The sequence below is a fragment of the Mobula birostris genome, chromosome 6 (genome assembly GCF_030028105.1).
Source record: "Mobula birostris isolate sMobBir1 chromosome 6, sMobBir1.hap1, whole genome shotgun sequence".
NCBI lineage: Eukaryota > Metazoa > Chordata > Chondrichthyes > Myliobatiformes > Myliobatidae > Mobula > Mobula birostris.
Window position 1 is genome coordinate 126256628 of NC_092375.1, and position 24004 is coordinate 126280631.

The 24004-nt window shown below is 45.8% G+C and overlaps 2 protein-coding genes across 3 annotated transcripts in view; one reads left to right on the top strand and one right to left on the bottom strand.

The window, feature by feature from the left end:
- atic (5-aminoimidazole-4-carboxamide ribonucleotide formyltransferase/IMP cyclohydrolase) overlaps window positions 1-10758 on the top strand; it is a 37304-nt gene extending 26546 nt beyond the window's left edge. Inside the window, exons 13-16 of the mRNA XM_072261244.1 lie at window positions 713-805; window positions 3696-3875; window positions 5283-5438; window positions 10480-10758. Of these exons, the coding sequence (XP_072117345.1) occupies window positions 713-805; window positions 3696-3875; window positions 5283-5438; window positions 10480-10599 (549 nt within the window). The 3' untranslated portion in view covers window positions 10600-10758. The remainder of the gene's footprint in view (window positions 1-712; window positions 806-3695; window positions 3876-5282; window positions 5439-10479) is intronic.
- An 869-nt stretch (window positions 10759-11627) lies between these two features.
- Window positions 11628-24004, bottom strand: part of LOC140199346 (fibronectin-like) — a 96755-nt gene continuing 84378 nt past the window's right edge. For both annotated transcript variants that reach the window (XM_072261243.1, XM_072261242.1), the window contains 5 exons: window positions 22582-22752; window positions 16961-17086; window positions 16170-16276; window positions 14661-14750; window positions 11628-12307 (listed from right to left, as the gene is read on the bottom strand). In XM_072261243.1, the coding sequence (XP_072117344.1) occupies window positions 12239-12307; window positions 14661-14750; window positions 16170-16276; window positions 16961-17086; window positions 22582-22752 (563 nt within the window). In that variant the 3' untranslated portion in view covers window positions 11628-12238. The remainder of the gene's footprint in view (window positions 12308-14660; window positions 14751-16169; window positions 16277-16960; window positions 17087-22581; window positions 22753-24004) is intronic.

The window sequence follows — 24004 nt, forward strand, 5'->3', positions numbered from 1 at the left end:
GATTCGGTCTTGTCCCCTGACCAGGCTGAGGTCAACCAGGTGTATAATCTCATCTTTGGCTCCTGTTTCATTAGGGCTCCCATCACAAGCAGGCCACCATGAAGTTGTCTGCAGGGTCATGTGATTGCCTTGAGCCAATGGAGGTGCTCAGATGATCCCTCTGCCCTCTCCCCCTGGTTGTTCCAGTGGTGGTTTCCAGACCCAAGGTCTGATGCCTGGCTGCGGTGGGGGGGTATTTCAGCAGGGAATACCGCATCCGATGACTATATCGTAAAACGTGGGATCAGAGAGATGCCATTCTGCACAGCCAAACCTCGGTTCAGTTTGAAGTCTGTGTTAGCAGGCAAAGGGCATCTCGAAGGGCTGGGTCTTTTGTGGGGAAATCCATCATCTTAGTGGCCTCTCCTGCTCAAATCACCCAATCTCTGATCGCCTTCGGCATCCTCCAGTCAAATGCAGCCATCTTCAGGGACCGTGGGTCACTGGGAATAACTCATAAGCAGGGGCAGCAGCCTGCCATTGGTTATTTCACTGGCATTCACCTGACCCCCACCCCACACGCGCACAACTCTCTTTTTGTCGCTGTCCATCTGTGTGTCTTCCCCCTCCCCCACCCTCTCCACTGCCTCCCCTCTCCCTGCTCAGTCTCCCTCCTCCTTCTCCCTGACCCCTCGCTCCTGCCCACACTCACGCTCTTCCTCTGTTGCTACAGCTGCCAGAGTCTGCCATGCGCGACCTGATAGTGGCCAGCATCGCCGTGAAGTACACGCAGTCCAACTCAGTGTGTTACGCCAAGGACGGTCAGGTGAGTGGGTGACCCTTGCCTTCTGGCTTCTGGGGGTGGGGGTGCTCAGGTGGCAAGCAGGCCCACGCTTCTGCAGAGGAAGCAGTTGGCCAGATACGTCACCTGTCCAGGCAGGACCCGAATGCATCACCCGGTCTCGGTAGCACCCATTAACACTTAACAGCAACTAACTTGTCTGTGTGCTGCCTCGTGGCCCCCCGATCTCTCCTCCCCTCCATGGCTGTAGCTACACTCCCCCACCTCCCTGGATGCTGCTGAGCATTTCCCTCAGTGGGCTGAGATGTTGAGTGCTGGGCACTGAAGTGTCGGGGACAATTCAGCATTGAGAATATCTTCAAAAGGTGATGCTTCAAAAAGATGGCATCCATTTTTAACTCTCCCCTCACCCACCACCCGGGCCTGATTCTGATTGTAAACTGTTTGCCGCAGGCCACCTACACACAGAATCTTGCGGTTCAACTTGTCTGATGACCAGATATCAGCCCCTTCCTGCCACAGCTGCTGTTTTGGAATAAATGCTGTGGGAGATTTCGGAGGTGTCTCATGGGGAATATGTTCAGGCTTGGAAATAGAGTATTTCCTCAGCAGGAAGGGGTAGGGGCTTAATGATGATGGAGACTGGGAACACTTTCCCCCACCACCCATGGAATTCGCTCTTACTGCTAAAACCGTCCACCTCTTCTACCTCGGACTGGTGCCCTGTGGACGACTGGGTGCCCACAGGAGCTCAGGGTGGGCAGATCCAAAGGTGTTGAAGCTGGAAAGAGAAACATAGAAAACCTACAGCACAATACAGGCCCTTTGGCCCACAATGCCATGCCGAACGTGTCCTTTCCTTAGAAATTACCTAGGGTTACCCACTGACCTCTTATTTTTCTAAGCTCCATGTACCTATCCAGGAGTCTCTTAAAAGACCCTATTGTATCCGCCTCCACCACCGTCGCCGGCTGCCCATTCCACACACTCACTACTCTCTGTGTAAAATACTTACCCCTGACGTCTCTGTACCTACTTACAAGCACCTTAAAACTGCACTCTTGTGCTAGCCATTTCAGCCCTGGGAAAAAGCCTCTGACTATCCACATGATCAATGCCTCTCATCATCTTATACACCTCTATCAGGTCACCTCTCATCCTCCGCCGCACCAAGGAGAAAAGGCCGAGTTCACTCAACCTATTCTCATAAGACATGCTCCCTAATCCAGGCAACATCCTTGTAAATCTCCTCTGCACCCTTTCTATGGTTTCCACGTCCTTCTTGTAGTGAGGTGACCAGACCTGAGCACAGTACTCCAAGTGGGGTCTGAGCAGGGTCCTATATAGCTGCAACATTACCTCTCGGCTCCTAAACTCGATCCCATGATTGATGAAGGCCAATGCAGTGTATACCTCCTTAACCATAGAGTCAACCTGCGTAGCTAGGATTTTCCATGATTCTGTTAGTCCTGCCTTCCTCTGATTTTCCTGAGTCCTCCATCGTGTTTCCTCCCCAATTACCAAGTATCCTTTCCTCCAGCCACCACCCCCCCCAACACCCTGCTCGCCGTGGATTCAGACTCCCCTTCAGTTTAATTTATCAATGAAATATGTCATATGCCTTAATCTAATTATGTGCTGGAGGCAGCCCGCAAGTGTCGTCACACATTCTAGCACCGACACAACACGTAATCATCAGAACTACACAAGCAGCAGCAACAAGAATAGAGCAATTGTAATAAAAGAGCAACAGCATACCGAGCCCCGTTTCTCCCTCCCACCCACCTGCACACCTCCGTTCCTTGGCATTCCAGTACCATTGCTCCAGTCTGTTCCCATTCTGTGTCGTAAAACTTCCGACTGCTGACCCTCCCGATGGAAGCACTGTCACTGACCTTAACCGGGGCAAAGGGGCAACGGCAAGCCGAGCCCCGTTTCTCCCTCCCATCCACCTGCGCACCTCCGTTCCTCGGCATTCCAGTACCATTGCTCCAGTCTGATCCCATTCTGTGTCGTACTGCTGTCTCCCTCCCACTGGGACCACAGTCACTGACCTTCACCAGGGTAAGGGAGGCACAACCAGCTCATTTCTGGGGTATTGATGATATTCTGGTGTGAGTGTGGCAGATGGTATTTGCAACTTCGAAGAATGGGCTCAAAACTGAACACAACAAGTAACGAAATGCCAGCAACGAAACAAGCTTCCTTCCCCTCTCCCACTGCTGGACCCTGATACTTTTGTCAAGAATGAGGCATAAAATTTGTTGCTTGTGATCGTCGTAAGAACAAGGAGAAGCATCAAGAGATCAAAGAAAAGAACAGACTAAAAAATAGTCAAGGTCTTCTCACACTCAGACTAGATATCTAAACTCCATTCAGAACGAACATTAAAATGGTCAGATTCAAGTAATGTAACACTTGCTATTGTAAACGTAAGTTTCTAGAAAAGTACAGACCATGATTCCTAGGAAGTTCACTGAGCATTTTCATGTATGTAGAACAAACTACAAGCAAGAACAGGAAAATTAAACTACTAGAAAAATAACAATTCTACACCCTGATGCAGCACCCGCCCACTCTCCTAGCCACGCACATAGACAGTTCTTCACTTCCAGGTCAGGCCTGCAGGCTTTGGCCATCAAACGCGACTTCTGGGCTACCTTCGCCCGATAGCTGCAGGAGTAATTGAGTGGCCCACAAGTTTGGGGAACCCGCATAGCATGAGCTCTAACAAGGGGACGTGAGAGAAGTAATTGTGTATCAAATGGCTCTTTGAAATTAAGTCTGCACCTCTGTGATGGGAGGGGCGGAGAGAGTGGAATGATTGGTGGGGGGGCAGAGGTGGTGGGCATTGAGCATCTGGTGGCTTTGTAGGTACTTGTTCCCTCACTGGTTTCTTGGCTGCTCTTCGCAGGTTCTGGGCATCGGTGCAGGTCAACAGTCTCGCATTCACTGCACCAGGCTGGCAGGGGACAAGACCGACCTCTGGTGGCTGCGTCACCACCCAAGGGTGCTGGCCATGAAGTTCAAAGCGGGCACCAAGCGGGCTGAGATTGCCAATGCCATCGATCAGTACGTGGGCGGGCTAATAGAGGTAAAGTGACTCCCGATGCCCAGGCAGTTGCCTGTCCTGGAGAGGTAGCGTTGCAGTCATCGAGCTAGAACCTAATGGGAGCTTTGGAAGCTTACATTCCCTGAGACTCTAGAAAAGGGCTGCCTGTCCTTTATCTACAAAACCCATCTGTCCTTGATCCAGTGGGTCTGAGTGAACATGTAAATTATTGTGCCATGCCTTGCTACTTTCTGGTCCCCCATGTATTGATCCAATTACTTCTGTATGGTTTCAAGTGATGTGTAGAACGTAGCCGATTTGAGTCAACTTGTCCTTTATTTGCGATCGCTCTACTTAAACATGTATGTGACCCACTGATTGCTAGCAGGTTTATAATTTAATTTTATTTAGACTCAGCATAGTAACAGGCCTTTTCAGCCCCTCCAGTTAAATCCATGTGACGTTTTAGTCTGCAAACCCATCCTCCTTTGGAATGTGGAAGAAACCCGAGAGTGGGAGGAAAGGCACACAGCTACAGGGAGAACGTAGGAACTCCTTCCATACTGAACTCAGGTTGCTGGCATTCTGATAGTTATACTAACTGCTGCATTACTGGGCTGCTGCCACTTTCCCAACTTGTCCCTCACATTAAATCACAAGACTTACAGCTCGACTTTAATACTGTGTGGCCAGACTCATAGCAGCATGTTTATAACCTTGGCTGAGTTCTGAACTCGGGGACACTCCTTGATGGTCTTGAACTGTCTTCCACGGGATCTCTTTATCCTTGCCCAAGCCCAGTACTCATTCTGAATTCAATCATTTAAAGTTGTCTCTTCTCCAAAATCTGGTAAACAAAACATCTATTTTCAATGTCAGGCTTGAGAGTTCTTAATTGTACTTCCAGTACATCTTGCAGTCTCTTTACGGGATAGCTATTCTCAGACATTCTTATCTTGTCCATACTGTTTCCCATGGCCAGTTCACGTAGCTAGAAAGTTTTGTCAGCTACGCTTGCAGTAGATGTCAATCACAAACCTTTCTTCATTGTACGGCTTTGTCCTGTGGTTCTTAGCCTCTTTCTCTCCCCACCCCTCCCCCCACACATGTGTCTGTCTCGTGTGCTCCCAGAGCCTGCTGGGATACTTGACTTCTTGTGTCTGGCTGCACGTGTTTTTAAAAAAAATGCTACGTATGAATCACTTATCACTCCATCATGACTCTGTGCCTCCTGTGACATTAATGCAGTACCAAGGCCAGTTTGTGCTAAGTGGGTTGACATGGAAACCAGTAAACCAGTGTATGAGTTCAGAGGTACCCATGTCATTCATTTTGCCCGGGCAGTTCCAGTCGGCTTGGATTCCGACTCGCTGAAGGCACGGCTGGCTGATCGACGCACATTTGTCACTCCCAGAGCTGATCGCATGTTCTCTTGTGGCACCCCTTCAGGCCGCCGAGCTGCCCAAGTGGCAGGAGATGTTCGAGGAGGCTCCTGAGCCGCTGTCAGAGATGGAGCGCAGGAACTGGATCTCCAAGCTGAGAGGTGTTGCTCTGAGCTCTGATGCATTCTTTCCATTCCGGGACAATGTTGAACGGGCCAAGAAGGTGAGTGCTGGTCCACTGCCTTTAAATGCAGGGACACTGTGGTGGCATGCAGTGGGTTTTTGAGACTGTTACAGCATAGTACAGGCTCTTTAGCCTACAATGGTGTGCCAACCTTTTAACCTTTTAAAGGTCAGATCAATCTAACCTTTTCCTCTTACATAGCCCTCCATTTTTCTATCATCCATGTGTCTATTTCGTTAAAGTGTCCCGATCCTTGTGGCCCATCAGGCCGGTGCTTATGCCGGTTTCTGTGACGTGAAGCGATTGAGAGTACGAGACTCCCGCCCCCCCCGGGATAGGATGCCAGTCTATCGCGAGGTTAACCCCCAGCATTTGCCGGCACCCATTTTCAGCTGGGTAGACTGGAGCAGTGTGTGGTTAAGTGCCTTGCTCAAAGACACAACACGCTGCCGTGGCCGAGACTCAAACCTACGACCTTCAGGTCGTGAGCCCAACACCCTAACCACTTGGCCACACGCCACACATGCCCTATCGTAAATGCCCTGAAGTATCTGCCTCTACCACTGCCTGTGAGAGGGCATTCCAGGCACCCAGCACTCTGTGTGTGTGTGTGTGTGTGTGTGCGTGTGTGTGTAAGTAAGTAAAAGCTTAGCTGTGACATCCCCCATGTACTTTCCTCTAATCACCTTAAAATTGCGCCCTCTTATATTAGTCACTTCTGCCCTGAAAGAGTCTCTGGCTGTCAACTCGATATTTGCCTCTTATCATCTTGTACACCTCTATCAAGTTGCCTCTCATCCTACTTTGTTCCAAAGAGAAAAGCACTCGCTTGCTCTTCCTGTCCTCATAAGACATGCTTTCTAGTCCATGAAGTGTCCTGGTAAATCTCTGCACCCTCTAAAGCTTCCACGTGCTTCCTGTAATGGGGCGACTGGAACTGAACACGCGTGAATAGGGTGAAAGAGGATCGATGGTACGCTTGCCAAAATGCTGGTGGTTTTCTGGTAGTGCTGAGGGTGCACCAGTCTGCAGTTCCAAGCATCCTAGAGCAGGTTGACACTTGGGATCAGTATCCCCGGCAGGGACCTGCACGGATCTCCCTCGGGGCAGTGTGTGGGGGTGGTAGGCAGGCTTGCTGGCAGGTGGGAATCTCAACGTTCCCTGGGTCTCCATTGTATCACTGTTTGGTATCAGAGGACCTCAGGGCAGAAGACAAACCAGAAAAGTTTTAGATAGTAATTTAGTCAAAAAGGACAAAATTTTAAAGATCAGCTTTATTTATCCCGTGTACACTGAAACATACGATGAAATGAGTTGTTTGTGTCTAATCAAATCAGCGAGGGTTGTGCTGGGCTGCAACCGGACTGGAGGGTTGGGCCACGATTCTGGCAACAATGTGGCATGCTCACAGCTCATGAGCCGTAACCCATACGCCTTCGGAGTGTGGGAGGAAACTGGAGCACCCGGAGAAAAACCATACGGTCATGGGGAGCAAGTACAAACGCATGGCAAAATTTGAACCCGTGCCTGTGATCATTGGCGCTGTAATTGTGTTTCACTATCCGCTATGCTATCGTTTCTCCCCATGGTTAAATGGTGAGAGATGTTGGGAACAGGTTTGGTAGGAAGTTAACGTGCAAGTGACGGGAAGGCAAGAGGTGTGCTGGCTGGCCTTTGTTCATGCAAAAGAGATTTCAGTAAAATAATAGAGTTGTCTTGCTTGAATTAGGATACAGGACCCTGGTGAGATGACATCTGGAACCGTGTGGGAGGGAGGAATATACACAGCGAGTGCTGAAAAGTAATTGCTTTATTATGGTTGCATGGACTGAGATAGTGAAAATTGCCTGCATGCCTTCCAGACAGATCATTCCAGACACTCATACGTAGAGGTAGTACAAGGTTCACAAGACTGATTCGCACACAGAAAGACGTTTTCTCTGAGGAGAGATAATTAGATTGGGCCTGTACTGCTTCACTTTAAAAGTATTGGAGGTAGCTTCAGTGAAACATACAAAATACCTGCAGGGTTCTCATGAGGAAGATGCTTCCGAGGTTGGGTATCAGAAACCAGGCGGTTATCATCAAAAAACGTCGTTGACCGTTAGAACAGTTTTAGAAGAAATTTCTACATTCTTTGGATTCTGTACCCAAGAGGGCTGTGGAGATTCAGTCAGATGAAATATTGACTAGATACTCCCCTCCACAGATGCGACCTGACCTGCTGAGTGTTCCCAGCATTTTGTTTGTGTTGCATGTTGTATGCCTTGTGTCAGTGACCAGGACTGTTCATTCCAAGTTCCAGCAAATTTCAGCAAGTCTTCACCTTTTTGTGAGATGATCCCTTTTCCTAGGTCCACCAGCTAAAAAGACATTCTTGTTCATATTGCGATCCACATTGCATGTAGTACTCTGGTTGTGTCTTCAGCACTCAAAAATACATGTCCTTTAGGAAACAACCTCCTTGCAGTGAAGCCTTACCTACCATTTTCCTTCCAAATTGCTTGGTTAATCTACAAGGTGGCCTCCAACAAAAGGTCACCCGTGTTTCGCCAAGCAGCAATAGTTAAGGTATTTGAAATATCCCTTTCTGTTCCTTGCCAATGGGAAAGATTACTTGCTCACTTTAGCCAGTATGAAATCTTGCATCCACCTTACAGCTTTCTTTCTTTCTTGAGTCACTTACTATTGTCAAAAAAGTTGGTTATTTCACACAGTCATTTAAGTCATTATTGTGCATTGTAAATAGTTCAGTTCCAAACACCAATTCCTGTGCTACCTTGCTGGTGCTAAACCTTAAATTGATCAGTTTATCTCTGTCACTTTCAAACTCATAAGCTCTTCGTGTGGATAGATTTTAATGGAACCCTTTCTGAAAATCGAAATATTCTATTTTATTTTTAATTAAAGTTGACATGTGGATCAGACCCTCTGGCCCAATGAGCCATACTCTCCAGCAGCACACCTACAGTTGCAAGAAAAAGTTGTGACTCCTTTGCAAGTACCTGGTTTTCTGCATTAATTACTCATAAAATGTGGTCTCATCTTCATCTAAATCAAAATAACAGGCAAGCACAATCTCACTAAACTAATTACACGCAATCAGTTGTACTTCTTTTCGTCGATACTGAGTGCACCATTTAAACAATCAGTCTAGGTTTAAAAATGTATGTGAATCCATGGGGAAATGCCTTGTACAAAAACTATTTGGAGTTGGGTGTTCCGGTCATTTTGGAGGTGTGGGTTGTAGTGGTGTCCTGCCCAATTTGGGAAAAACAGTCAGGTTAGTGACAGAGCCTCTTTGCAAATGTACACCATGTCTTGATCAAAACAACTTTCAGAGGACCTTAGAAGAATTGTAGAGGTGCAAAGACCCAATGTTCAGTCCACAGTAAGAGATATTGTCTACACGTGGAACAAACGCCGTACTGTTGCTACTCTCCCCAGGAGTGGGTGTTCTGCAAAGATGACACCTGGACCACAACGTGCAGTGGTGAAGAAGGTGAAAAAGAACCCAAGGGTAACAGCAAGACCTGCTAAAAGTCCCTGCTCGTGTGTCCACCATAAGAGAAAAACTGAACAAGAATGCATTGCTGCGCATCTCAGGTTTGCAAAAGACCACCTGCGTGTTCCACGATGCTTCTGGGACAATATTCTGTGGACAGATGAGACAAAAGTTGAACGTTTTGGCAGAAATGCATTTTGCTATGTTTGGAAGGAAAAGGGTACTACACACCAACATCTCATCCTAACTCTGAAGTATGGTGGAAGGAGCATCATGGTTTGGGGCTGCTTTTCTGCTTCAGGGCCTGGACAGCTTGCAATTGTTGAGGGAACAATGAATTCAAAATTGTATCAAGACATTTCACAGGAGAGTATCAGGGTAGCGGTCCATCACCTGAAGCTTAATAAAAGTTGGATGATGCAATAAGACAGTGAATTGAGTAAATGGTTTAAACAAGAAGAAAATTCCTGTTTTGAACTGGCCAAGTCAGAATCCAGAGTTTAACCCAATTGTTGATAAAGTGGCATGATCTGAACAGGGCTGTTCGTGCAAGGTATCCCAGAAATAACGATGAACTGAAAAGTTCATATGGAGGAATGGTCCAAAATTCCTCCTCGCCATTGTGCACGTCTGACCAGCAGCTACAGGAAATGTTTGTTGGAGGTTATTGCTGCTAAAGGAGGTTCTATCCTGATTAAATACAAGGCTTCAGATACTTTTTCCAGCCTGGACTGAATGATTAAACAATGTGTTCAATAAAGACATAAAGAGCACAATTGTTTTGTGCTTATAATTTAGGCAGATTGTGTTTGTCTGTTATTGTGACCACATTTTATGAGTAATTAATGCAGAAAACCAGGTAATTGCAAAGCGTTCACAAAACTTTCTTGCAATGTATTTATTTAACCCTAGCCTAATCACAGATGGGGTGAAGATGTGTTTCTTCCAAAGGAGGTGTCCTTCCTTCCACTAGTGTGCAGTTCATCCTTGGGCAAGGTGTAGCACCTGCTTATCTGTCATCTCCTCCCCCCACCCCCCGTGACCAGGGACACGTGAAGCCATGGGAGAGGGCGGATGGTCGTGTGAGCAGCTGGTGCGGATCACAACTTTAGTTATGCAACCACTGACACCAGACAGACTATCTCTGAAGGGTATTGATGATGGCTGGGATTGCCTATTTTGTAAAGACACTGCCCAGAAGAAGGCAATGGCAAACCACTTTAGAAGAATTTGCCAAGAACAATCACGGTCATGGAAAGACCATGATCGCCCATGTCATACGACATGGCACCAGAGTATGATGATGAATCACAGGCCAGTTTTCAATTTACTAATCTACACTTGGCCCACCTTACCAGCACTTTGTCCATTTCCTGCTGTCTTTGTCATTTCAAGTATTGCTTAAATACTGAGCAAGTCTTCAACTCTACCACCCCTTCCGGTAGTGCTTTCCTGACTCCAAACTTAATCAGATCTCTTACCCTTCCATTTTAAACATCTCTGTTGTATGCGAATCTTTCATACAACTATTAACAACAAACGCATCACTAATTAATTTTTCTCTCCTTTCCACAGAGTGGCGTGGATTTTATCGCTGCCCCGTCAGGGTCAGCGGCTGACAAGTTGGTGATAGAAGCGTGTGAGCAGCTGGGTATAACTCTGTTCCACACTAACCTTCGACTCTTCCACCATTAGGTGGTTTGCCCTCTCTTGCCATCCCAGCAGTGGCCTGCAGCAATGTGGTGATGTTTCTGCTGCCATCTTGATGTTGGAAATTATTCTCTGGGATCAAATAGCTGCCAAATTATAAATAAATCAGTCCCAACACCTAAGCATGTTGGGTTACTTTGAGAACTGGTGTCGTGCAGCAGTGATTGGAGAGTTCAAAGTCTCATCTGTAGCTATTTGGTGTTAATTTTTCCTCCAACCCATTCCAAGTGCGGGTATGCGGATTTATCTGTCACAAGTGCATTGAAACCTATCGTGAAATGTGTTTGTGTTAACAATCAACTCACCTATGGATGTGGCCTCCAGCCCCAGGATTGGTAGCCCTAAGAGGTCTGGAATTTGCCACTCATCTGTTGTACTCACATAGACCTCCAACCCTGGTTCTCACTGACCTGGGGGAGGTCACTAGCTTCATTCCCTCTGCCCGCATGGATTTCCGACCTGGGATCTGCCAGCCTGGGGTTTACTGTTGTCCGTTCTCTGCTGCCACTGACCTCTGATTGTTTCCCTTCAGTGTGGTTCGCTCAGATTCTGACCTGTGACTACATTTACTGTCCTGACCTAAACAAACCCCCAACTCCCCTGCACTGTTCCCAGAACCGAATAAAACACAATTAATTCTGAGCCACAACCTTGACAGACATCTTAACTGGAAGAGCAGTCAATCCCACTCTACCTTTGGCCAAACTAAGGTAATGGTTGGTCTTGACTATTGGTGAAGTATCACTTGTACTCGGGGAAAGTTCTCTGAACCAGAGAGGTTTGCAGCAGCTGAGGCAAAAAAGGCCTGAATTGGTTTGAGAAGCAGCTAGATAAAGTCACAGGAGGGTGAAAACAACAGAAGATTGGGTGAAGAGGAGTGACAGAGTATTCTCAAGGACCTGTTCTGGCTCAGATTCTCTGGGCTGAATGGCTTTATGTGCTGCAGGAATTACCCTTCACCGGTTACTCTGAATTTGCCGCCTTAGCTCAGAGAAAGACCACACTGCTCTCAGTGGTGTTTAAAAGTTTTATTAAAACAAGGTTCATCTCTCCATTGTCAGAAAAGCAGTCACTTATAAAAACAGTCACTGATCCCAGAAAATATACGAGCAAAGAATTAAATTCTTCCGGCAGCAGTTGTATCCTTGATTATTCAAAAGTATAAGAGTAAAGAAAGTAACAACACTGCATTGAGGTGAGGTGGGGTGGGGAGGGGGGGAAATACTGATAAATAACAGCTGGTTCAGTTATACAATTACAACTTTGATCACTTGACACTTGGGGAAGGGACAGTCCTGTGGTATTTGAAGAGAAGGCAGTGTATTTATTAGCAATCCATGTGTAGCTTATAAAGGCCCGGTCTCTTTAGTAGGTTGCTGGATGGATTTTTTTCATTGTAGTCGCAGGTTATAGGCCAACTTGTAATTTCTTCACGAGGTCTCTGGTTGCTGTTGGCTCCTGCTGCTGTTCACTCGCTGATGCGGCAGTAAGGCTGTGGCGGGACAGGTTGGAGGAAGCGGAGAGGTTGCGAGTGTGAAAGCTGGGAGAGCGTAGATGGGTGGGCTCGGAACACAGCCTGGCAGCTCGTGTCCAAAGCCTACAGCTCTGCTCCCACCGTCCCGCCTCACTCCGGGCCCTGGGAGTCGGCCAGAACATCCCTTGGGCCACCGCATTCCACTGGGCAATGCACATACTGAGTAGTGGGGAGAAAGAATGAAAACACATGGTTAGAAACTGGCTGGCACTCTTCAGTGTTTAAATTATTGTCATGTGCACAAGTAAGGAAACGTTTTCTTACTGCTGCATTCACACTGAAGTCAAAATTAAACAAATTGCAATTTTTAACAAGGAAGAATTCAACTAGGACAAAAGAAAAATATTTCATACAAAGTGATTGTTAGATGCTAATACTTTTACAATCCAACGGTTCTTTGGAAGACAAGAACAAGGCATAGAACTTGTTGCTTATGGTAGTTTTTGTTAAATGTTATAAGAGCGGAAAACAAACAAGAATGAGGAGCCGAGAACAAAAGAAAAGACAAAGGGAAAAAGCAGTTGTGGTCATCTTGTTCTCAGACTAGAGAACAAAATTCCAGTTCAACATTCAACCTATAAAACAGTCAAATTCAAGTGGTGTGACACCAGATACTGAAAACGAAGAAGTTGTATTTAAGGGAAATCACTGAAAATTGCATGTATATAGGTGATTATAGAAAAATACAAGAAAATAACCTCTGTACCCCAGTCCAACATGGTTCAAGTGCCATACCACTTGCACTAATTACAGTAAAACTGATAGCCCAGCATCTGATCATTCAGAAAGCCTGATCGTCTTGACATTAGCCAACTACAAGCCGAGGGTATGGACTTTGGCCAGAGCAGAGGTCTGGAACAGCTGGGGTTAGAATGTGGGTGGGTTGGTAGGTGGAGCCAGGGTCCAGAGTACATCTTTCCTGCTCCTTTTAAACTCGCTAGGTTCATGTTAGATTTGTTAACTAGTGAGTAACATAAAGATGTTTTGGGTGTAGTAATATCCAGTGGTCTAGAAGATCTGGTCTGATGCCTAACTCTTGAATATGGTGTATGATAAGTTTTTACCAAGATGCCCATACAAATCCCATTTGCTTGTGCTTGGCCCTGGTCACTGATGGCAGTATTTACCCCCAATTTTTCAACTACTTGGGCCACCACCCCTCCTCCCCACACACTCCTGAGAACACCAGGAAACTTCCCTCCACGGGTATTGGCACCCATCCAGTTCAGGTGCAACCCAACCCTCCTGTACATATCATCTTGTCCCCCTGAAGAGATCTCAATGATTCAAGAACCTGCCCCCATATCAGCTCCTCCTCAGCCACGCGTCCACCTGGTCCACCTTCCATCTGCCCCACTAGCAGGCAGCACGGGAAGGGAATCACCACCCTCTGTCCTATACTCGCTCAGCAGGACCTCGACCTTGTCCTCCTTCTACCCACGTCATTTGTACCAATGTGCACGATGGGAATGGGAGGGGCAGCCTGCAACTGCTCAGACCCTGACAGCCATGGGGTTACACACCATCCTGGTGCCTTGTCTGCAGGCACAGAATCTCCTGTCTGTCCCTTTAGGTAGTGAGTCCTCTGTCGCTGAGGCTCACTTAACAGAAGAGAGTGCAGTCACAGGTGTGGCTGTTACTGCTGTCTTGCTAAAGGGCATCCCCAACCCCAGCAGAACCCAGAGAGTGATAGCTGTTGCCGAGGAGAGTAGTCACACGAATAGCCCTACACTGTTCATTAGTAACAACAGTGACATCTGGCTGCCTATCCTCCCCTTTCAGAATGGCTTGCAAGGCTCAGCCATCTATCTGACTCTGACCCTGACCCCAGGAAAGTAAGACGCCATCCTAGAGTCTTGCCCGTGACTACACAATCTTAAAGTCTTCCCCAACAATCGTATCTGCAAAATGGCCACAAAGGGAGTCCTGCACCGTCCAACTACCTGTGGTGTGAGCACCTCACTAAAGCCCTCAGCATCGTGCCCTGCAGGACAAGTTGTAGAAGACATTGGTGAGGCCTAAATTGGCAGTACTGTGCGCAGTTCTGGTCACCTACCTACAAGAAATATAAAAATAAGATTGAAAGAGTGCACAGAAAATTTACAAGGATGTTGCTAAGACTTGAGGATCTGAGTTACAGAGAAACGTTAAGTACTGTGGGACTTTCTTCCTTGAAGCACAGGAGAATGAGGAGATATTTGATGAGAGGTATAGATAGGGTTTTTCTGCTGCTGCTAGGTAAGACTTAAAGATTATGGGTTAAGGGATGAAAGGGGAAACGTGAGGAATAACTTATTTACCAAGTGTTAAACAAGCTTCCAACAGAGTGGTAGATTCAGGTTTAGTTTCAATATTTCAGAGAAACTTGAATGGGTACATGGATGGGGGTGTATGGTCTGGATGCAGGTTAATAGACCAGACAGATTAATGGTTTGGCATGGACTAGATGGGCCAAAGGGCCTGCTTCTGCACTGTAACATTCTGAGACTTCTGCCCTCTGAGCTGTACTCACCCTTGGCCTGTTGGTAGTTGGCTTGGCGAAATTGCGTCCATCTCCCGTCGTGTCAAGTGTGGGCCTTCGGCAGTTGTCACAGCGCCAGCCCTGGAAGCAAAGACGCGTGTGAGAGCAGCAGTGGGAAGTTTCAGAGCTAGTAGACACTAGTTCACAAAAGCAACGACATTCAGTGTTTGAAGAGAGTGAACTTGGAATCATTAACTGCTCGGTGTCAATCCTGGCCTCCAAAAGCTTATCCTGGGTGTGCCACTGTTCCCACTGCTACAGGCGCATTCTAGTGCTGTAGGACTCGTCCGCAGCTGCTGCATGGCTGAGAATTACAGCATAGACACAGGGTAGGGTGTGGAGAGCAGGGTGAAAGATACTCCCGCAGAATGCTCATATTCCCTGCTTGTTCAGATCGTGCATTCCCATGCGTGGTGAACATTGGTGAAATGCAGGGCTCTCTGCAGTACTGACTGTTGGAGACAAGGGTGTTGCAGTGGGGTTGGCCGTTTCCTTCAAGTTCACAGCAGCATTCCCTTAAGCAGCTGTCACAACCTCAGGATTTACAGCTGATACTGTTTTATTCAGAATGCAGCTCCCAGTGTAATTTAGGGGACGTGGTCAAAATGTAATTTTGGAAACCCATTGTGTAAAAGCACAATTCCACAAAAAGTGAAAACTATTATCAACAGTAATTTCTACATTTGCAAAAGGAATGTTTTCCAGGGATTTACTGAAATTTGTAAAAAGGTTTTTAGAGTCTTATCCCTACATGCAGAAATGGTACACCATCCATTGTAACTAAGAATATGAAACAAAGGCATAATTGCAAAATCTTTAAATAGATTCTAAATCAAGGAATGACCTTATTTACCGCTTGTGTTCCCTAGATTACAAGGGCAGCTGCATTCCAAAAGAACTGCATCAGCACAAAACCTCTTTGGGTGTCCCAAGGCGCAATAGGAATGCAAGCTCTCTCTTTAAAGTTGGAACAACGCTTCAGCTCGACCTCCCTTACAGCAGCCCCTAACCCTCCCCACCCACCTTTCTGCCAGGGATCAGCACCGCACAAGAGTTCTGCCGTTTCCTGACTATCGCACCACATTTGGCAATCCCCAATGCTCCTAACCAGACAAGTATTTTTCTATGAATCTTTTCAAGTGAAAACAGGAGTGCAGAATTTAGTTGAAGCCTTTACATCCTTACTTTTAGCAACTTGGTCTTAAACACATTTTTAGCCTGGATTGTGTGTGCTCCATCTCAGGGCTGAAGTTGGACTTGAACAAAGTGCTGTGGATTGTAAGTGGGGTCAATTCTTCAACTTTTTATATATATATATATATCCAGTGGGAATCGCCCCCTTTGTTCTGCCCCTCTGAAACAAATTACCAGGCAAGCTTGGGTCCGAATGAATTTCACCTTGGACCCTTTCAGTTATTGGGAGAAGACTGTGGCAAACTACGGAGGCTGATCGCAACGGAATGGTAATCACTTGAAAGTGTAGATGTCAAACTAAAGTACCTGGTGTCCTCCTAAGCAGGTGCATGAGCAAATGGCACCCAGGTACTCCTTCTGCCACTGTTCGCCCACGTTGTACATGTTCCCTTGATCGTAACATGATGCTTCATCTGTGTAATGAACAAACACAACATTTTTACACTGCCACGTATCCAAGAGAGTTCAGGATGTATGCTAGATTAAAGGTTCTCCTGAATTAGAGATGGGAATCTTATTGGGAGGCTGTGGGGGACGGGGTATCAAGGGTCTCGTGAAAAGCCACAGCCTGCTGAGACTAACGGTGTGAGTGGGGTTTGGTGCTGAGGGTTTAGTGCAGTAGCTTGGAGGACTTCCTCAATTTGTAAGGAGATAGAGTCAGTAAGGCAGGCTGGGTTTCAGTGCCAGCTCCAGCTTAGTTTTTAATGTGAACATGGGGCAGAATTGACTCTGGCAAAGTTGAAAGTGGTGGGCAGAGGGAGACACCTGTGGTATGTGTGCACTCACAGGGGGTGGGAATTCAGCCTTGGTCACGAGATACATGCAACATTACACCTGTGGTGTACGGAGTATAATGCTTTGCTTTGATCTCAACGGTGCAGATCAGCTATTGTCTGGGCTTCTCCATGTTCAGCAGTTTCCCATCATGGCACAGGTAGAACTGGACACCCCAACCCTCAACACTTTGACCTGGGTGGCCCAAGCCATCTGGGACCACATCTGCCATGGGTGCACACGATTCCTGCTACTGGTTGAACCTAACGGTCAAGGAGAATCCGGTAGAAGTCAGAAACAAGAACATTTGTCCAAGAACTTACGTGGTTCACACTTATATTCTCCCTTCCTGTTGCCCAGACAAGTGCAGCTGACCATTTGTCCATTTTCATTCCGTCGATCCCATTTCTCACCCACTTTATAGTTGTTGCCACCATCATGACACCATTCTGGACAGGAGAGGTTGTGAAGGCAATGGTTAATCACATGAGCCAACGCAAGGAAATAACAACCCACAATCAGTACCCCTTTAGCAGACCATCCCTTCACTCCCACTTTGCATTTGTCTTCTAGCTGACAGTGGCCATGGTAGTTGCACAAGGCCATTCATAACTGCCTAATCAGCAAAAGCAACCAAATTTAGGAATATTTATGCATCATTTGAACAAAATGTGGAGCAGGAGAGAGACCAGCACTGACAGTTATATCTAATTGGCCACCCTAAGTCCCCTGGGCTCAATCCTAGAATGGGCCATTGTACTCTGCAATAATGGGTGCACAAAAAAGTCCGTCTGACCAGAACAACTTCAAGGGTGGCTGTTTTAATATCCTCATCAGTCATTAAACTAGTTCTACTCCCCTTGCTTTTCTTTTGTAGTAATGCCATCTTTTCGATGAACTTAGCCAATTTCCCTCTGATGTCCTGATTGCTGAATGTACCATTATACAGGATCACAAAAATATCCACCACAGTTGACTTAAGTTTGCTTTTGAATTGGTTTGGGGCTCTTGCCAGTGCAAACCATCCATTCATTAAAGCCAGGCAGACTAGAACAGCTCTGGTACATCTCCCACCCTTTCTCTGCTCATTGTTCATACTAAATCTGCACTTTCTCTATTCCTCAGGAGTGACGACACAATACCCCAGTTCAAGGCAAATCACTCGTATGGAAAGGTTCAGTGTAACCTTCATAAACCCTGGGTAAATTTTACAAATTCTAAAAGTCAGCAGACTCGTGTAACTGCCCTTGTATAAAGTGACATATTTTAAGATGCATTTCAGTACATTTCCTCAGACTTGAGACAAAGTAGTTCACGTGTATCCTGAATTCCAGCTGGAGTTCATTCTGGAACAGTGTGTAGAGATAGATTTTGGAAGGTGGAATTTGAAGGCAGAGTATCCGACTACTGTCGGGATTCTCAGTAGAAGGGACCGTGGGAGCCATGTTCATCCATCCCACAAAGTCACAGTGCAAGATAGAACAGGAGCGATGATATGGGATACAAATTATAATGAAAGGGAAAAGACATGTCAAAGGGGCAATGAAATGATAGTGATGGGGGATTTCAATAGGCAGGTAGATTGGGAAAATCAGGCTGGTGCTGAATCCCCAGAGAGAGGATTTGTAGAATGCCTACAAGATGGGTTTTTAGAGCAGCTTGTGGTTCAGCCCACTAGGGGACTGGGTGTTGTATAATGAACTGGACCTGATCATGGAGCTTAAGGCAAAGGAACCCCTAGGAGACAATGATCTCAATATGATAGGATTCACCCTGCAGTTTGTGAGGGAGAAGCTAAAGCAGATGTGTATCAGTATTAGACGAGTAAAGGGGATTACAGATGCATGAGTGAGGAGTTGGCCAACGTTGATTGGAAGGGATGACAGCAGAACAGCAATAGCTGAAGTTTCTGGGAGCAATTCAGAAGGCACAGGATAGATATGCCTCACAGATGTTCTCTAAAGAGGATGACACAACCACGCATGTCAAAGGAAATCAAAGACAACACAAAAGCAAAAGAGAGGGCATATAATAGAGCAAAAATAGTGGGAAGTTAAGAGGATTGGGAAGCCAACAGAAGGCAACTAATAACGCCATAAGGAGGGACAAGATGAAATATGAAGGGAAGCTGGCCAATAATATCAAAGGGAAAACCAAAAAGTATTTTCGGATATAAAGAGAGAGGCGAGAGGTCCAATGGAAAATTATGCTGCAGAGGTTCTAATGGGGGACAAGGAAATGGTGGACAAACTGAATAGATATTTTGCAAGTCTTCTGGAAGACACTAGCAGTATGCTGGATGTTCGAGAAGTGACTGCAGTTGCTATCACTAGGGTGCTTGGGAAACTGAAAGGTCTGAAGATAGAATGGGAAATTGCAAATGTCACTCCACTCTTCAAGAAGGGAGGGAGGCAGAAGGAAGGAAACTATAAGGTAGTTAACCTGACATCAATATTGGGAAGGTGTTGGGAGTTGACTGTCAAGGATGAGGTCTCAGGGTATTTGGAGGCACAAGATTTAAAAAAAGGCCAAATTTAGCATGGTTTCCTTAAGAGAAAATCTTGCTTGACAAATTTGAATTCTTTGAGGAAATAACAAGCAGGATAGACAAAGGAGAATTGGTGGATGTGTGTACTTGGATTTTCAGAAGGCCTTTGACAAGGTGCTGCACATAAGGCTGTTTAACAAGGTAAGATCCCATGGTGTTACAGGAAAAATACTAGCATGGATAGAGGATTCATTGATTGGCTGAAGGCAAAGAGTGGGAATAAAGGGAGCCTTTTCTGATAGGGTGCCAGTAACTAATGGTATTCCACACGGGTCAATATTGGGACCATTTCTTTTTACGTTATGTGTTAATAATTCGGATGACAGAATTGATGGCTTTGTGGCCAAGTTTGCAGATGATATGAAGATAGGTGGAGGGGCAGGTGTAGTGCCTTGAAGAAGTATTCAGCCCCCACAACTATTTTCAGATTTTACTATCTCATTTTCTAAATATAAAATATATTAAAGTAGGATTTTTGAGCTAATCGATAAAACATGCATCATGACAAATCAAAAGAAAAATTCCAAAACCTGTCAACAATTTACTACAAATTAAAACCAAGATTGTGAGACTGCAAAAGTATTCATCTCCTTTGTAGTTACTATGCTAACTTTCCTCAGGTGCAATACTGTATATTATCTTACTAACTCACCCAATTTGTTTGTGTAGAAAATTAGAGGCTCGCTTGAATAAATACCCCCTTTCTCTGTAAGGTATGGTAGATTTTCAATAGGCCAGACCAAAACGAAGACAAAAGAGCTTTCAAGTCAGGGAAATGGTAATAGAGAAGCACAAATCTAGGGAAGGGTACAAGACCATCTCAAAGGCACTGCACATCCCTCGGAGCTCAGTGCAGTGCATCGTAAAAAAAGTGGAAAAATATGAAACCACAGCCCCTCTAAACTTAGTCGCTAGAGAAGAATGGCACTTGTAAGAGAGGCTCCTGTGACGCCAACAATCATTCTGGGTGAGGCTGCAGAAGTCAGTGGCTGCAACTGGAGATAAGGTTTGTGGCTCCAAAATCTCCAAGGCCATGCACTAAAAGGTTATTTATGGAAGAGTGGTAAGGAAAAAAATCCTATCTAAAAAAAATAAGCATATCCTTGCCTGTAGCGGCTTTGCAAAGCGTCACTTGGAAGATACTGTAAAAATGTGGAAGAAGGTCTTGTGGTCGGTTGAGACTAAACTGGAACTTTTTGGCCTTTAACACTAAGGAGTATGTGTGGTGTAAATCTAATACTACGAATCACCCAGGGAACACCAACCCTACTGTTAAAGTATGGTGGAGGTAGCATCATGCTATCGGGATGCTTTTTAGCAGGAGGGACTGGAAATCTGGTCAGGACTGATGGGAAAATTAATGCTGCTAAATACAGAGAGGTCCTGGATAAAAACCTGCTGGCCTTTGCCAAAAAACTTAAAGTTCGTCTTTCAGTAGGCTGTTGACCCAAAGCACATTGCCAGAGCAACCATGGAGTGGCTTCAAATTTTAAAAAATTGATGTTAAGAGTCCTGACCTTCAGTCAAACATCTCTGGCAAGACCTCAAGATTGCTGTCCTCCACTGCTCCCCAACTAATCTGGCATGACTTGAGTAATTTTGCAATAAGGGCAAATCTTGCTCCATCACAGTGTGCAAAGCTAATAAAGACTTATCCAAAGGGACTGTAATAGCTGTGAGGGGAAGTTCAACTAAGTGCCGAGCAAAGTGGATGAATACTTTTGAATTGTTGACATTTTCGTTCTTAAATTTTTAGTTTTTCATGCCTTACAATTTTCTTTTTTACGATCGACTTGAAAAACAGATCATATGACACACAAATAAAAATTCTCAGTTAAACTGATCAAAATCCCTGGTTTAATACTCATTTATGTGAACAAAGGGTTGGCGGTTGAATCCTTCTACAAGGCACTGTAATGTTGAGGAAGCAGGGAGGCCACAGAAGGAGTTGGATACGCAAACACGAAAAAATCTGCAGATTGCTGGAAATTCAAGCAACACACACAAAATGCTGGTGGAATGCAGCAGGCCAGGAAGCATCAATAGGAAGAGGTACAGTCGATGTTTCAGGCCGGGACCCTTCGTCAGGACTAACTGAAAGAAGAGACAGTAAGAGATTTGAAAGTGGACTTGGACAGATTAGGAGAATGGGCAAAGAAGTGGCATATGGAATACAGTGCTATAGTGTCGGGAAGTGTACGGTCATGCACGTTGGTAGAATGAATAAAAGTGTAGACTATTCTAAATAGGGAGAAAATTCAAAAATCAGATGTGCAAAGGGACTTGGGAGTCCTTGTGCATTATTCCCTAAAGGTTAACTGTACTTACCAGGTTGAGTCTGTGGTGAGGAAGGCAAATGCAATGTAAGCATTTATTTTGATAAGACTGGAATATAAGAGCAAGATTGTAATTCTGAGGGTTTACAAGGCATTGGTCAGACTGCACTTGGAGAATTATGAGCAGTTTTGGGCCTCTTATCTAAGGAAGAATGTACTGACATTGAAGAGGGTTCAGAGGAGGTTCACAAGAATGATTCCGGAAATGAAAGGGTTACCATATGAGGGTTTGACGGCTCTGAGTCTGTATTTGCTGGAATTTAGAATGAGGGCGGGGGAATCTCTTTGAAACCTATCAAATATTGAAAAGCCTAAATAGAGTGGGTGTGGAGAGGTTATTTCCTATAGTGGTGGAGTCTAGGACCAGAGGGCACAGCCTCAGAACAGAGGGGCATCCATTCAGAATGGAACTGAGGAGGAATTTCTTTAACCAGAGGGTGGTGAATCTGTGGATTTTGTTGCCAGGGATGGCTGTGGAGGCTAGGTCATTGGCAGAGGCCGATAGGTTCTTATTAGTCAGGGCACGAAAGATGACATGGAGAAGGAAGGAGAATGAGGTTGAGAGGAAAATTAATCAGCCATGTTGAAATAAGGAACAGACTAGATGAGTTGATTGACCTATTTCTGCTTCTATGTCTTAAGGTCTTATAGGACATTTAAGAGACTCTCAGATAGACTCATGGATGAAAGAGGAATGGAAGACTACATGGGAGGGAAGTGTTAGATCGATCTTAAGTTAAAAGATCCGAACAGGATCGTGGGCCGTTATGAACTATTCTATGTGCTAAGTCAAACTCATTCCACGTGTATCTCAGCCAGTGTTCCAACTTACTGGTCTGAATGAGATCTGGAAACAAGGCACTATCCACGTGACCACTGAGGTCACCTCTGAAAATTTGCACTGCCCGTGCGCTTGTCAACCATTGTGGCCTGTTTAGGTTTGCTTCATTCAGTGCTATTCCCAGAGAAATCTGCTTGTCCCAAACATGCTGAGGGAGGTGCAGGTGAAGGGTAAAGGCAGCTGGAATGAGGTTTGAAGAATGCACCACCGACTACTCACTAGATGAGTCACACTTGAAATAACCGTTTCCATAACCTATGCATATGCACCACAGCTTGAATCCGGTCTCGGACATGCGTTCCCACTCCTCGCCAACCGCGTAGTTGGTCCTGGTGATGGCGTCATAGCAGTACTCCTGTGAAGGGACAAGCCGATCTGGTTGGGTGGGAGCTGTAGGGAGCAGATACAAAGAATGGCATCAATTAACCAGGACCAGCTCGCCAACCGTGACTCGCCAGGCACAAACCCTTGCCAACTGTGACTCGCCAGGCACAAACCCTTGCCAACCGTGACTCGCCAACCACAAATCTTTTCAGTGGTCATCCAGGACCCTCTTCTCACGTAGGAGCTGACGGTCCTGTAGGTAGTCCAGCACAGTCTGTGGTGCTGCCTCATAGGTTGGCCAACACTGTGCTGAAACCCAGCCGGGCACAGTGGCTGTACACACAGGCACCGCCGTTTGTGGGACTGCTGGATCTTAACACTAAAAGGAAATGGGCTACCCACAGAGAATCCTGCCAGTGTATATGTACGGTCATGTGCAGACACGAATGTCTGGAATTTTAACAAGCAGAATATTTTTCAAAGAGGAGTGGTAAATTCCCTGGAGGCAGCAGAGGAAGGGTTCTGCCTTGTGAGTGGGGTTGGGGGTGGGGGGGGGGGGTGGAATTATCCGATACATGAATATTTACTCTAAATGTTAAGGGTAAACTTTCACATCAGTACACTTCTCTCTTTAGGTCTATCCTAGACTGAATTCAAAGTTAAGACATACTTAGTATCTAAGTACATATATGTCACCATATACTACCTTGAGATTCATTTCCTTGTAAGCATTTATAGGAAAATAAAGAAATACAATAGAATTAAAGAAAAACTATTCATAAGTAAAAACTGACAAACAATGTGCAAAAGAAGACAAATAGTGCAAATGAAAAACTATATAAATAACGAATACTAAGAAGCTGAGTTGAGGTGAACTCTGGATATTACTTCTGTGGTTAATTTTCTCAAACGCCACGGGCTGCTTGTTATTGACTTAAGGCTGTTACTCTCCAGGCCTAACTGCAGCACAGTGAACGTGACTGAGATGGCTAAATACTCCACTCTCCAGGCTTGTGCACATGATGAGCAGCTGAGCCCAGACTCCAATATGACACACATGGTCCGGACAGGGACACACACACACACACACACACACACACACACACACACACACAAATAATGGAGGGTGCTGGAGATTTCCCAAGATGCTGCCTGAATCAGAGAGCTAGTTTTATGAGGATAGGCCGAGTGCACTATGGCTTTTCTTTTTAGAGCGAAGAAGGATTAGAGGCAATTTGACAGCGCAGTACAAGATGATTTGTTGTTTCCAGTTGGCAGAATTTCCAGTTGGAGGATGATTCTCGCTCCACGCTGCTCT